A 14,191-nucleotide genomic window follows, 5' to 3' on the forward strand; every position below is an offset into this window, starting at 1 on the left:
CCCTCTCCCATCCACACACACACACACACACACACAGATACTCACACAATTTTCAATGGAATAGACGGTAAGAACACGGTAAGACCACTCTTTGCCTGTAACAGCGGAGGGTAAAATAGTTCCTAAAATACTGCAGTTAGTGCACGCCCAGTAGCATCATCTGCTGGCAGATGCCTCTAATGAGTCCAGCACATGCTGTCTGCGACACTGAGAAAGAGAGAGGGAGGAAGGTGAGTACAGAGAGGAGTGGGCTCAATGTGCATGAAAAATCAATGTGAGGCTTTGGGTTCATCACATTCATTTAAATGTTACTTCAGGGATGTTCAGCATTCAACGATATGAGACAATACCGATTTGTTGATAAGCATCTGAGGATACAGGACATTATGGGATGTTTTCAGGAAAAATATCACTAACAACAAAATACATAAAAAATATAAAAAGGACTGTGCTTCTCAAAGACATCCAAAAATCCAATGAATAACAATGACATATCTAGACTGAAATAATACATTTAAGTTATAGAATCGATTTTTAAATGTACTCTTGTCATTGGAATGTCTTGAGAAGCTTTGGTGCTTCATACCAGTGTCTTTGGTATTTATTATGTGATTGTGTTGTACAGAAAATCTGGAGGGCAGGACTATACATGCAGAAATGAAAAAAGAAGCACAAAGATTTGTTCATAATATTTAACACTGGCACTGGTGTTTTTCTTGTTCGTTTTATTTAAAGATGAATACTAGATGATCTACTACCAAGAATGTTTTGTTTATTTTAAGAATTACAATGACTGTTTATTCAATGTGGGGGCAGCATGGTGGTGCAGCAGGTAGTGTCACAGTCACACTGCTCCAGGGACCTGGAGGTTGTGGATTCGATTCCCGCTCCGGGTGACTGTCTGTGAGGAGTTGGTGTGTTCTCCCCGTGTCCGCGTGGGTTTCCTCCAGGTGCTCCGGTTTCCTCCCACAGTCCAAAAACACACGTTGGTAGGTGGATTGGCGACTCAAAAGTGTCCGTAGGTGTTAGTGAGTGAGTGTGTGTCGCCCTGTGAAGGACTGGCGCCCCCTCCAGGGTGTTGCCACTTCTAGTCCGGCCCGGTAGGCGGTCTGGCAAAAAAATAAATTAAAAAAGAGTGTTATGCTGTTAGTTGTTCAAAGGTTGGTGCTAACTGAATGTAAATGGTGGTGTAAAGTTGTAAGCCAAGGTGGCTGGACATTAGCCAATAGGGCTTCAGACATTTTAGAGACAGCACCCTTCATTGCAGAAGTACCAAAACTGGGCATGGGGCACACAAGCAGCACTGGGTGAGAGATGAAATTGCAAAACATAAATATTATAAAAACAAACAAACAAAAAAAAAAACACGTTTTTTTGTTATACTTTGAATTTTTCAGATGTTCTACTATGGTAGCTAAAAAAATAAATAAGTATCAACATTTGTGAGGGGTGAGGAATGTAGCATTATTGAGTTTAGAGTCTGACTGACCCCTGGATAAGGAGAGAAACCCAGTGCTGGAACTCATGTTCTATTCATATGTGCTGCTGTAATTGTATTTTAAGCAGTTAATAATACACAGTAAATGTCCTGGACAAATGCTAAAGTCAACACACACAGCGTTGGGGGTTGGGATTTGAATTCATTGGGTTTGAGAGGCCATGTTCAATGTGTTTTTACCGACTAGTAGTAAAGTGCAGAACAGTTTTGTAGTTAAATTAAGTTCCCACTCTGGAGAGCGGGATTCATGTGCCTGTTCATGTGAGCACACTATATTATTCAGTGTGGCTACATATAATAAGTCCTTGCACTCTGGTGCTGGGTCTGTAATGTAATTTGATGTGCTCAGATATTACAACCGTAAATATTGTTTTTACTGTGGACGCATAGCACAATCACAATACAAATAAAATGAATCAAACAGTTCCAGACACAGTTCATCACAATAACGTCCTCATATCATAACATTGCCAACCCCTAAGTGAATCTGCAAAAGAAGCCTGAGATTTACTCACATTTTTAACACTTGCTCCCGCTGTTAGTGGAGTGGAGCTTAATGAGGTCATGAAACTTATCTACTCAATGTCAACGCCACCTGAAATTCTCCCCAGAGTGTGTGCATTGGCCTAAAAGCTGTTGCAAGAGACAAACACACACTCACATAGTCACACACACAAACACTCACACACACCTGCTGCAGCACCCCGTCAGAGAACAAGTGCTGCATTGGTGAAAGGCTCTCAGGAGATAAGCTGGGACATTATTTACGGCCTAAACACTTCAGCATGAAGTCGAAATATATAAAGTTGATATACGGAGTCTCAGGGCCCAGGCCGTGTTCCAGACATACCCCGAACTCATCTCAGCTGAGAACACAAACACACTGCTAAAAGATTACGCTGCGAGAAGTCTTTCCTCCGCAAACCCGCTGCTATGTGATTGTAATGGGGGTAAGTTTCTACAGGCAAGTTTACACGGAACACCCCCTTTCAAAAACATTCAATAGAATTCTCAGCAGCAGAATCTGGAAACATTAATTACTATATGTCTGTAAAAAGTGAGAAGTTCTGTTTTTTATTGTTTAGGTGATTTTTCAGTAATGCAGCATCTGTTAACAGAAATGTAGCTTATCCCCACAATCAACAGGGATCTAAAATAAGTTTTTTTATGTTTTAACTTGCTTTTATATCATTCACTCTTTTATCACATATAGCAGGTTGAAAAACATCCACAAGGGGGCACCTTTAACAGTCAAATAGCTATATTAGCATGCTAACCAGCTGGAATCAAGTAGCATGACTTACTACGTAAAATGATAAGAGAGTGCTTTCATCCTCTATTGTTGTAGATATTACAGTAATACATCCTGATAATCAGCTAGGATCAGAACAAATGGTTCACTATTTACATAAAATTAGTTCTGATAATGTGTCATAGATAACAAAAACTGCCAACTCAATGTGAAAAACAGCGTATCTTGAAAGATGAAAATTAGTTTACATTTTACATTTTTATTCACTCATTCACTCACGTTTAGCAGGATGGAAACAATTCCACAAGGGGGCGCCTTTAGCAAATAGCTTTTGATGCTTCATCAGGGTGATGTTGTTGTTGTTTTGCAGATGATTTACTAATACAAGGAAAAGGAAATCAAGAAATTAGCCAGGTGACATGTTGTACTTTACAGCTACATTTCATTTCATGTTTTGAAAATAATAGATTTGTGAGTTTTTCTCCAGTTTTCAGTCTAGACGCCTCATCCCCTCTTACTTCCCTTGCTCAAAGTTCAATCCTTTCTTATGTCAGTCCACCAAGACCATCCTGCCTCCACCAAGAGGACCACAATACATTTTTTTTCAGAACTCTCTTGAAATCGGACAAAATATTTTGGCCCATCCGTATATGAGGTGTGAGATTTGGCAGGATCGGCGAGTGCTGAGCGAGGGACATGATGTATGCAGGGGAGGGTTTTATGTGCAAGTTATGTAGGCTCTGTTCAAAAATCCAGTCTCTAGGGTCACAATCTGCCCAGACCCACAGCCTGCATGTGGCTGCGCTTGGCGTCCAGTATCGTCTATGAGGGAAAAAAAGCAACGCTGACATTGTTTTACTTAATCCAGCTGTTATAAAACATGTCCTTTTTATATGAGAGCTCTTAGCTGTGTGTGGGTTGTAAATATGATTACATCTTTCTTGGGCAATTGTACAGTAGTTTTTCCTTCTGCCTTCTGCAGGACAGAGACAGATAGACATTGCTGTGACTGACAGGGTGTTGATAGACAGGGAGACGGACAGTCAGACAGACAGACGAGCACCCAAACAGACGAACGCCCCGAGACCTTCTGCTTGTTATTCAATAAGGGATTTAGCTCAAGCTCTGTTTAACACATCATCAGCCTTGGCCCAGTGTAAAACTGAACTCCTCGGACAGACAGATTTGTTGGACACAAAGGGCAGTTGTGGGCTGTTCGGTTTGGGCAGCCGTGCCCCAGCCCAGATTTAAAAAAGGTTTAGCAATAAATCAAACTCATGGAATTTTCTCTTTACCTCAGATGTGACTGGTCAGCCAAGACACGTTTGGTGCCCCAATTCACTGAGACTGTGTTCACAAAGCTGGGCAAATTTGTCTTGCTTTTTAAATCTGGTTTCTAGATCGACCACATTGCAATAGGACCGAATCCAGTTCGTACATTGAGATTGTAGATTGATTTATTTGTGTAGCAATGTTTATTTTTCAAAAGAACAGCACAGACGTGAGCATGCTGAGGACAAAACATAAACTAATTACAGAGACGCTACGTCAAATTCAATCTGTCTGGTCAAACCCAATCACAAGGTCAGATATCAGATCTGAATCTGATTTCAATCCACCTACAAATAAGGCTGCTGTCCTTTTTTAAAGCAGATGTATAATGAAAAAAAAATCACATGTTCAGTGCATGTGCAAATGAATGTGTGGATCCGGTGCCCACCAACTCACACACTGTGAAACAAGACCATTCAGCGAGTTCATTGTGATCTTAAGCCTGCTTTTAAACATCAAGTCCAGAGACATTATAATTGCCCCTCCCCCTCGCCCGAGTCTCTCCAATCACAGCGGTGGATTGTAGAGTTTTTTATATGAGAATGCAAAGAAGTCCACTCTTCAGTGCTGTGCACTCGGGGTTTGGGTGAACAGCAAGCGGCTCATTATCATATAAAGGTACAGGCCGTTCTCAACGGTGCTGTTTAGACAGGGGGAGAACGCTGCTGTGAGACTTGATCCACATGGTGTTTTACCCAAAGCAGGTCACAGACATTCCATTGACACCCCAGGACTGTGGAAATGAGGGAGGAAACGCCCCCTTTAATGCAGCTATTGAGATTTTTAATCAGATTTAAGCTGCAAGTCTAAACATGTCCTTACATAATTCCCAATCTCTGTCACATTCTCAGTCTCTAACTAAAGTCCTCTCCTCTCACAGCTCCACGACAGACTGCAGAGGTTTGCGGCTCAGAGGCCCGCTCCGTTCCAGGACAACGCTGAAGGTCTGGCCCAAGAGGTGAGTGCTCCCTGAGGAAGGTCAGTGTCTGCCGGTCAATAAGAGCTACGAGAAGAGAGACAGAGCACCAGGAGCTGGGTGGAGTTTTTCTACTGAGGCCTCCTGCCTTTGGCTGTCGGTGTGAGGTATACTGAGAATAAGCACCAGTCAGGACCAAAAAATAACAGTAAGACACTGTGTTACACACACACACACACACACGGAGAGAGAGAGAGAGAAACACACACACAGATTACACACAATGGTCTCAGTCTTTTGATTGCTACAGTGGTTTGGCAAATGTGTTGCAGAACTGGATCAGGACCAGACTTACTCAAAAGTCCATCAACACACCACTTTATTAGGTCTTTCTTCTCTCAAGTGGACTACACTGGAGCAGTACAGCATGTTACATACATTATCCAGCTCCTAATCTTTTCAGCAATAAATGTACAAGCTACAAAATCCTGCAGCGAACTTTGCGTATCTGCCCTGGTCTCGGATTTGGTCCCTGAAGGAATATCAACCCCACCTCAGATATTACTTGATATGAAACTCGACTATGAGCGCACTAATAATTGTCTCATCTGTGAATCTTGCAGAAACCATTATCCCCACAGTGGGCTCCAGCTGGTATGGGTTCAAATGGGTAGTGATTGTCGAAACAGAAGATTATCTCTCGGCCACGATCGCTCACTGTATTTCATTAAAGCTCAAGGCCGTTTTGAAGTGATATCACTTTCCGTTTTCCCCGCCGCGCGAAGGCTACGAGGACGTTTCGTAGCACTGAGCTGCTAAAGGCATTTCCCCTATGTCGCCGCTCAGTGTTATGTTTCAATTGTTGCCGTTTAATGTATGTTTAACGTCAGATCCAGTGACATTCAGAACTGCTCTGAGGTCTGCCAAACTGCAGCAGAATCTGTGCTTTCTCTGAGATCATCAGGCTTATGGCTTTTTGGCCTGCAATCCAAACACTGACATTAAACTCACATTAAAAGCCCAGGGGGTCATCCATAAAGTAGGGGACCTCTCTTAAAGGCAGTGTTCATGATTTTAATCCAATATGCATTTTATATATTATTCTGAGAATGGTTCCTCACCTTTTGCTAACTTTCTTGTTTGTTTGTGAACTGGAAAAAGGTCCAGTGTTTGTACACAGGCCTGGCTCTGTAAATTGGAAATTGGAAAAAGAAAGTGTTTATCTGAACTGTCGTTCTCTCTCTCAGCCATAAAAGTGGTGGAGAGGCATCCGATCATTGAAAAGCATGAAAAGAGACAAAGATGTTGCTCGGTTCCTATTCTATTCCTGAAAGTAGACAGAAAGTGCTACAAACAGCTTGAGTTCAAAATAAAATTCTGTGGTAATTCAAACATACTGTTTGTTCCACATTAAAAGATGCGGAGCTCCTGAATGAACCCAAACAGGAGAGAGGAGTTTGTTTTGCTGTGAGAGCAGTAGTTCTCCCGAATCGTTTACATTGCCTTTAACCAGATAACCTTAGCCCATAATCAAGTCTGACCAGGAAAGTTTCCTCACAGGTTGGGCTTAAGGCATCCAGCTATATTTGAAATCCTGCTTTGGAATATCCCGGAATATCCCCCGGCTTGGACTGCTGTGGTTTGAAACCTCCAGTGTGAACACAAATGAGTCTAATTCATAATGTTCAGGACAGAGAAAGCAAAACTGAAGCAGCGCTGGCAGCACAAACAGTGACTAGTTAAACTGCAATGATTTTTTTTACAGCTTTATGGACCTCTTTTGCCACGCAGTTAAACAGACTCACAAGTAAGTGTTGCACATGTCCCTAACCTCCCAACATTGCCATCTTTTCTGCAGTTAGCTGAGGAGCTGCGTACTTTAGAAGCCACTCCAGAGAGTGTGGAGTTACTACATGTGCTTTCCAAACCACATTTTCAGGTAAGCAGTGGCATCTAGATGTGGGACGGTCCTTGTGTGTGCTCTACGTACATCCTTTTTTGTACTCAGGACTTGAGGATGCACAGTCACTTTTGACATTTTTTAAAAACTGCTTAGTTGTTTCAATATTAAATCTAATGATTAAAAACAACAACTTTACTACGGTTATAATGATTAATATTTTTATTATGCATTTCCTGATCACCAAACCAGATATAAGAGCATGTTCCTCATTTCCTCAGGACCTTCTCTCAGTGCATGATGCTGTGGCGCTGAAGGATTACGCCCCCAAACTCCCCCCACTGCAGCCTCTGCCAGCTACTGAGGATGAGGATGTGGAAGACTCTGTCAGAATTATTCGGCTGGTCAAAAGCAAGGAGCCACTGGTCAGTCTCTCTGGGTTAATGCGAGTACTTTTTATCTCTAAGAAACCTGTCTTTCGTGTATAAAAGATATTATATATGTATTACACAGGAATTCTACCTCATTGCCCTGATCAATAAATAAACACCAGCTTGTAACAAGATGGAATAATGTCAATAATGTAATTAATTAAATGATTAAATGCTTAAAAGAACTTAAGATATATTTTTAAATGATTAAAGAGTTATTGTATATTGAGAGGGAGGCACGGTGGTGCAGCAGGTAGGTGTCGCAGTCACACAGCTCCAGGGACCTGGAGGTTGTGGGTTCGTTTCCTGCTCCAGGTGACTGTCTGTGAGGAGTTGGTGTGTTCTCCCTGTGTCTGCGTGAGTTTCCTCCGGGTGCTCCGGTTTCCTCCCACAGTCCAAAAACACACGTTGGTAGGTGGATTGGCGACTCAAAAGTGTCTGTGTGTGTGTGTCTGTGTTGCCCTGTGAAGGACTGGCGCCCCCTCCAGGGTGTATTCCCGCCTTGCGCCCAATGATTCCAGGTAGGCTCTGGACCCACCATGACCCTGAACTGGATAAGCGCTTACAGATAATGAATGAATGTATATTGAGAATATTGTACTGTAGGTGTAAGTGGGTGCATTCATTTATTCATTGTCTGTCACTGTTTTATCCTGGTCTGGGCTGTGCTGGGTCCAGATCTGATACAGAATCTATTGGGTGCAAAGCAGGACAGAGCACCAGTCGATCACAGGGCGCCACAATTTCACACACTCTGCCAGTGACTCACACACTCACATCTCTTGATGAGGTGACTCCATCTATCAGAACATGTTTTTGGACATTTACACCAGAAGGAAACCCACTCAGACACAGTGAGAACACATCAAACCCATCATAGACAGTGACCCGAGGTGGGCATTGAACCCAGGACCCTGAGATCCTGCAGGATTGAGGAAGATGTCCACCGTGCCTCTGTGAGGGTCATGAAATACCCGGTGAAATCTAGTGTAAAGCTAAGAGGCTCAAACTCTATAAACACAAAACCTTATACGTAACGTATTTCAGACAAAGCGTAAATAAAATAATCACTCGTAGGTCTCGTGATAAACATTGGTTTAAGGTTGTTTTTTTTTCTCCCCTTTAAAGATTCATTTTAAAGCTCTCAGTGGACCATATCTAACATGGCCCTGTAGGACAGACTTTGAGTGTGCGCTTAAAATGAGAGCTACAAGCTCTCTGGCCATTTTATGAAAGAGATCACGATATTATGAAGCCACAAAGATGGATGCAGGCTACAATAATGGAGAAGATCAGAAGCGAGCCCCTGCCCTCTGCAGAACCTCAACAATCAGTTTTTCCATTTCCCCAAAGCTCCATCTGCACTGAGGCTCCGTTCATGTTTCCTAGATATAGCACTGCACTTACAAATAGGGAACATTAAACAGCACCAGAGTTTAACACGCACACCTCACAACAAGCTTCGTCTTTCTATTTCTAACACAGACCATCGTTCTCTTCCTGACGCATGACATGGCGTCCGTCCCGATGATGTGTAACTAATAAAATGTTTTATATTTTAACATTGTTACCTCTTCCATATCTTCTAACATCTGGTGAATAACACTGAAGGGAACTTGTCATTTATGAATGGAGCTTTTTTATGAAGTCCAGAGTCAGTAATGGAAAATTTATCATCACTTCAGTTAGAGTCCCAGAGTGCTATCTCCACGCTCTACTGCGTGTTTCACTTTCCTCCTTATTTCTGCCGCAATTATGACATTAAAGGCCGGCAATAATGTTACATTTTAGAGAGAGGTTGTGTTTTTTATGAGCAGCACGGAGGTGCAACTGGTAGTGTCACTGTCACACAGCTCCAGTGTTGTGCGTTGGAGCCCTGCCTCAGGTCACTGCCTGTGAGGCGTGTGGTGTGTTCTCCCTGTGTCTGTATGGGTTTCTTCCAGGTGCTTCAGTTTCCTCCCATAATCCAAGCACACATGTTGGTAGGTGGATTGGCCTAGAGTGAAATTGTCCATGGGTTTGAGTGTGTCAGTGACTGAGTGAGTGTGTGATGCTCTGTGATGAAGTGGCACACTGGCCAGGGTGTGTTCCTGACTGGAGCCTAATTCTGGGTCGACTCAATACCCACTGAGACCCTTATGAAGCGGTTACAGGAAGAAAATGAAATAAAAACGAGGGAATGCTTTTATGTTTGTTTTGAATAAGTCAGAGAAATATGCACTGGACTGTCTCCTAGTTGTCTATGCATTGACTCTATTATCAGGAGATCGGGGAGTCCAGGATAAAGTGTTACAAAGTAGCTGCAAACATATCCAAGGAGGTTGACACGGTGTTACTTTAACATAGCAACACTATGTTACAGGTTGTGCTTGCTAGGTGGTTTCTAGGGTATCCCAGGTGGTTACTAGGATCCCTATGGTATCCCATATGTGCACTTTATCATGGCCAGTGTGCATGTGCCATGATGAGACACACTTTCAGCCACAGACGTCCACAATTCAATCCTATTGAAAAAATGTGTCCAATCAAGTAAGAGTTCAGTGTAAATAATAATAACCTTTCGAGTGTTGATAGGTCTGTTTCGAGCTGCTGAATACATCAACTATAACATATAATCAGTGCTCTGTCATCTATTCAGTAGCAGCCTGACAATGTGATACCAACAAATATGGTTCCACTTCTCTGCACCAGCTTTTGCCTGTGCCCCTTGGGTCTCCAGTAACTGCCAGGGATGATTAAGCGTTAAAGAAATGTCTATAGTGCAGTGCTGACTGTCAGACCCTCGCGGACATATGGAGTCCATCAGATCTGATCATGCAGACGCTGGGTCATCTTACTGATGATGAGTAATTGGACAGCCATGGGGATACAAAAACCCCTCCCTTCACTCTGATTGTTCACCTTCCAAACTTGTCATTTTCAGAGAACCTCCATTCAGTAAGTGGCTATTTTCTCCACACTATGGCGAGCCGGCAGTAAACAGTGGGCCCCTGCGCTCCAGTCTGGGTTTAACCCTTTATTACCTAACTTATTGTTGGTGATATTTTCAGAATGCTGGATGATATTCCCTTTTTTTACTGATTAAAAGTTGCCCCTGGAATTGTCCCTGTTAGTAAAATGGATAAACATGTGGTATGTCTTTAGGGTACCAATTTAGAATAGCACTACACTTAAAAAGGTTTATAAATGGTTTACAATCTTTTTATTAATAGTTATTCATTAGCTGGTAAATACATTAAAAAGTAATTTTAAAAGATTTATTTTACATAGATACAAAGGGAAACAATAATCTGTTATTTGCCAAATAGTGAACCCATATTAATGTTAAATTTCAGATCTTGCAAAATACTGCCCTTAGTTTTTCTTATCCACCAGTCGATATGAACCCTTCCAGCTTCAACACGTTTGTTAATAATTGTAACCATTTAAGCAGCACATTTAATCAATTAACCACCAATTATAATATGGTGTGTACCTTAATATAAGAAAATGACTAAATGCACATTCTCAGGTTGTAGCTTATTCTTCACTTTGACATTTTTAGTAAGTTATCAGACACTTTCAGAATTAGACAAAAACATAATCACGGTTGCTCTTATTATCTATTAATAACATTTAAGCTGTTTACAACCTAATTAATAACCATGTAATAAATAGATTTTTAAACCATTTATAGACCTTTATCAATGTAGTCTTATTTTAAAGTAGTACCCTGTCACATTGTCTATCACTATGTAAAAGGGGCTCCATGCTTCTTTTATTGTTAGATTGCTGTAGTTGTCTGCTGTAGTTGACCACTTGACCAAGGATGACGAGTGACTGTCAGAGACAGGAGAAAGGAAGATGACTGTCACCTTCTTTTTGTGTTTTTAATTTCCACTGTGTTTCGTAATTTCATCATTTGATCCACTGCCCAAATCATACCTGCTCTGTGGTGGTCTTGTGGGGGTCCTGACTATTGAAGCACATGGTGATGGAGATGGACTTCATGCTGTACTTATAGAACTACAAAGTGCTCCTGTATGGTCAGTGGAGCTGATACAGTGGGCAAAGTGTGTAGAAAAATTTGAATCATTTTAATGTTATGGCTGATTGGTGTATGTTTTATTAATTTATGCTACTTTGTAACACAAACCAAGACAAAAATCAGTTTAACGTGTCACAGTAAAGTGATGGCTGTGTTAACAGAGGGAGGGAAAATAGTACAGAGCAGAGTAAAAAAGCAGAACCTGATGCTTTTCTTTCTCACAATTAAAGTGGTAGAAGTGGGAACACCTCATGATGAGACCACAGAAGCTTCTCCAGAAACGAAAAGCTCATCACTGTGGCACTATGATTAGAAAGTGGCGGCCATGTTGGCTGCTCCTGTGGTCAGGGAGCTTCTTGGGGTGCTCCTTCCAGCAATTCTGCCTGGTTAAACTGGCCACCAGTATCTCTTATTATTTGCTCTTCTGTTGGAGGCCATGTGGGGCCATGAGGCTGCGGGAGGAGTTTCTCAGAGGGGCCCTTCGTAGCCTGAATGGCTGTCTTTCCACACAGTTTGGACAGGAGTTTATTTTAGGAGCTTGCCTAGTTGTTGACATGTGTTTGAGGGCTTAACCTAAACAATTGTGGTTTAAGAGGCCGTGTTCATAGCAGTTCGCCCGCTGGCAGCGCTGGGAGTAGAAGTGCACGAGGTACTTCTTACAGTCGTGTTTTGAGAGCTTATTGCTTGAAGTAGGTGTAAGGTGAAGTGACATGAGATCATGTTAATGGATGTAGAACTGAGGCAAAACACAGAAAGGCATCAAGGCCAATAAAAACTCAAGGTACGGACCGAATGGGCATGATTCGTCATTCGGGTGCTGATTTTCTTATAATGTGGCTTTAAAGACGTGAATCAAATGTTTGACTTCTAATGTCAACAAACTGAAGGATTCGAACAAAGTTTCCTTGTCTGCATTTGAGCCCCCGGGACCAGTTTTTCACTCATTAAGTACACGCTTTCTTTTAGGTCCATAGCATTTGGCCTTATATTCCCAATGTAAAATACATTGACATTTTTAGAATCTCGCAACAACGATCAAAGAGGCTTCAGTCTTCACTAACATCCCTCTGTTCTGTTATTGTTTGTTTTGTTGTATGTGTTTTATTTTCTGTAAAACGTGTTTGAGTTGTATGAAAAGCGCTATATAAAACTGATGTATTATTATTATTATTATTTTACTGCCCTTTAATCTACTCTTTAATATCCTAATCAACAGTCTAATATACAACAAAAAAAAAAACACAGCAAATCAGATCCAAACCACATCTGGATTGAAATCTGATTCTTATCAGATTTTTACAGATGTGTTTCAGTTTGATTACTCTGAACTCTCAAATCAGGGTTGAAAGTGTCACCACACTTTCTAGTGAATGTCATCTGGTGCATTAGAACATTGGCCAACCACAGATCATCATTAAATGTCCTGAGGACTACTTTGCATCTGACTCCACACCTCTCCCACAGTGAAGCCCACAATGAACACTGCATAGAAGTTCAAATGTACAGTACATGGCCCCCCAGATATGTCCTACATTTTTATTGGATATGTTCTACAATAGTGATTGGTTGTTATGAAAATAAAATGAGCACTGTGTAATCTATTCAATTTACCACAAGAACCGTGACTACACCTTCAGCCAATAACCACGTCTCTGGTGTCAATAAGGTCTAGTGTACATGAATCCCTAAGTGAAGGAAAGTGGATAGCAAGTGTCTTGTCTTTTAGCACAAACTGACAATGCACTGCTTTTTTGGCTGAAGTGATGAAGTGAAAGGAAAGCCAGTGGGATTCATGTGTGGAGAAACCCTTGCCATTCCCAAGAAATGCAGAATTGAAGAAAGGAAGGTGCTCAGGAATAATCTGACCACAAAGTTAACTTCTTTCCAGTGATCTAAACAGGGTCTGGACAGTGCGAGAGAGGCAAGTGTGTGGTTAGATGTCTCTGTGTGTCTTTGTTGTGGCCTGTGGTCTGTAAATAATAATGTGGAAAAGGGTTCCCCAACCCTGCCTTAAAGGGAACATTGATTGTGTGGGGAAACACAACTCTAAGCTTCACGTCTTTTAAGGTGGAACGGTATGTTTGAGGGGAAATAACAACTGTCGTTTGTAAGTGACTGAAGTTGAACTTATCTGTAAGTTTTTATTCACTGTTTAAATTACCACAGAAACTCGTTTCTAAATCAAGTTGTTTCGTTTTTTTAGCACTTTCAATAATGCAGTTAGTCTTCTCCTGAATTTGGAGACATTTCCACCTTAAGTGATCTGAAACAGCAAAAATAATTCAATATTACCCACCTATGGATCAGGAATAGAGCAATATCCTCATTTCAGTTCATGCTTTTCAACGTTTGAAGTTATCTCCATTGTCTAAAAAACTCCAGATGCCTCTGCCATGAGCAGAGAGAAAGACAGAGAAAGCCTAGCATTCTGGACTGAGACCATTTTTTTTTTTTACTCATTCATAGACATTGGGACTTCGTAAACACATTAGACAGGAGAGGACGAAATGGCGAGGAAACATCTTCTGAATTTTCTTCAAAAGTGTTTTTTAATTACAATCATGAACTTTGCTTTTAAAGCCATCCACGAAACATGTTATTGGATGGCTAAGCACACTTGGAGGAGAAGGCTAACTGCCATATGTTGTTATAACTAACAGATATTCTGTGTTGTAGGGAGCCACCATCAAAAAGGAGCTTTCGGGTGGCATTGTGGTAGCCCGGATAATGAGAGGAGGAGCTGCGGACCGAAGCGGTGAGCGGTGGAGATTTTAAAATTCTATTATTTTTTAAGTAACAACTCAAGATTTTTATTATTTTTTAATAAAAACAGTT

The 14,191-nt window shown here is 41.4% G+C and overlaps 1 protein-coding gene across 1 annotated transcript in view; it reads left to right on the forward strand.

Annotated features, from left to right (window-relative positions):
* The window catches only part of LOC136679354 (MAGUK p55 subfamily member 7-like), a 55,223-nt gene that overhangs the window by 2,669 nt on the left and 38,363 nt on the right, over window positions 1-14,191 (forward strand). Inside the window, exons 3-6 of the mRNA XM_066657829.1 lie at window positions 4,963-5,044; window positions 6,861-6,937; window positions 7,180-7,323; window positions 14,033-14,111. Of these exons, the coding sequence (XP_066513926.1) occupies window positions 4,963-5,044; window positions 6,861-6,937; window positions 7,180-7,323; window positions 14,033-14,111 (382 nt within the window). The remainder of the gene's footprint in view (window positions 1-4,962; window positions 5,045-6,860; window positions 6,938-7,179; window positions 7,324-14,032; window positions 14,112-14,191) is intronic.

This window comes from Hoplias malabaricus, chromosome Y (assembly GCF_029633855.1).
Source record: "Hoplias malabaricus isolate fHopMal1 chromosome Y, fHopMal1.hap1, whole genome shotgun sequence".
Lineage (NCBI taxonomy): Eukaryota > Metazoa > Chordata > Actinopteri > Characiformes > Erythrinidae > Hoplias > Hoplias malabaricus.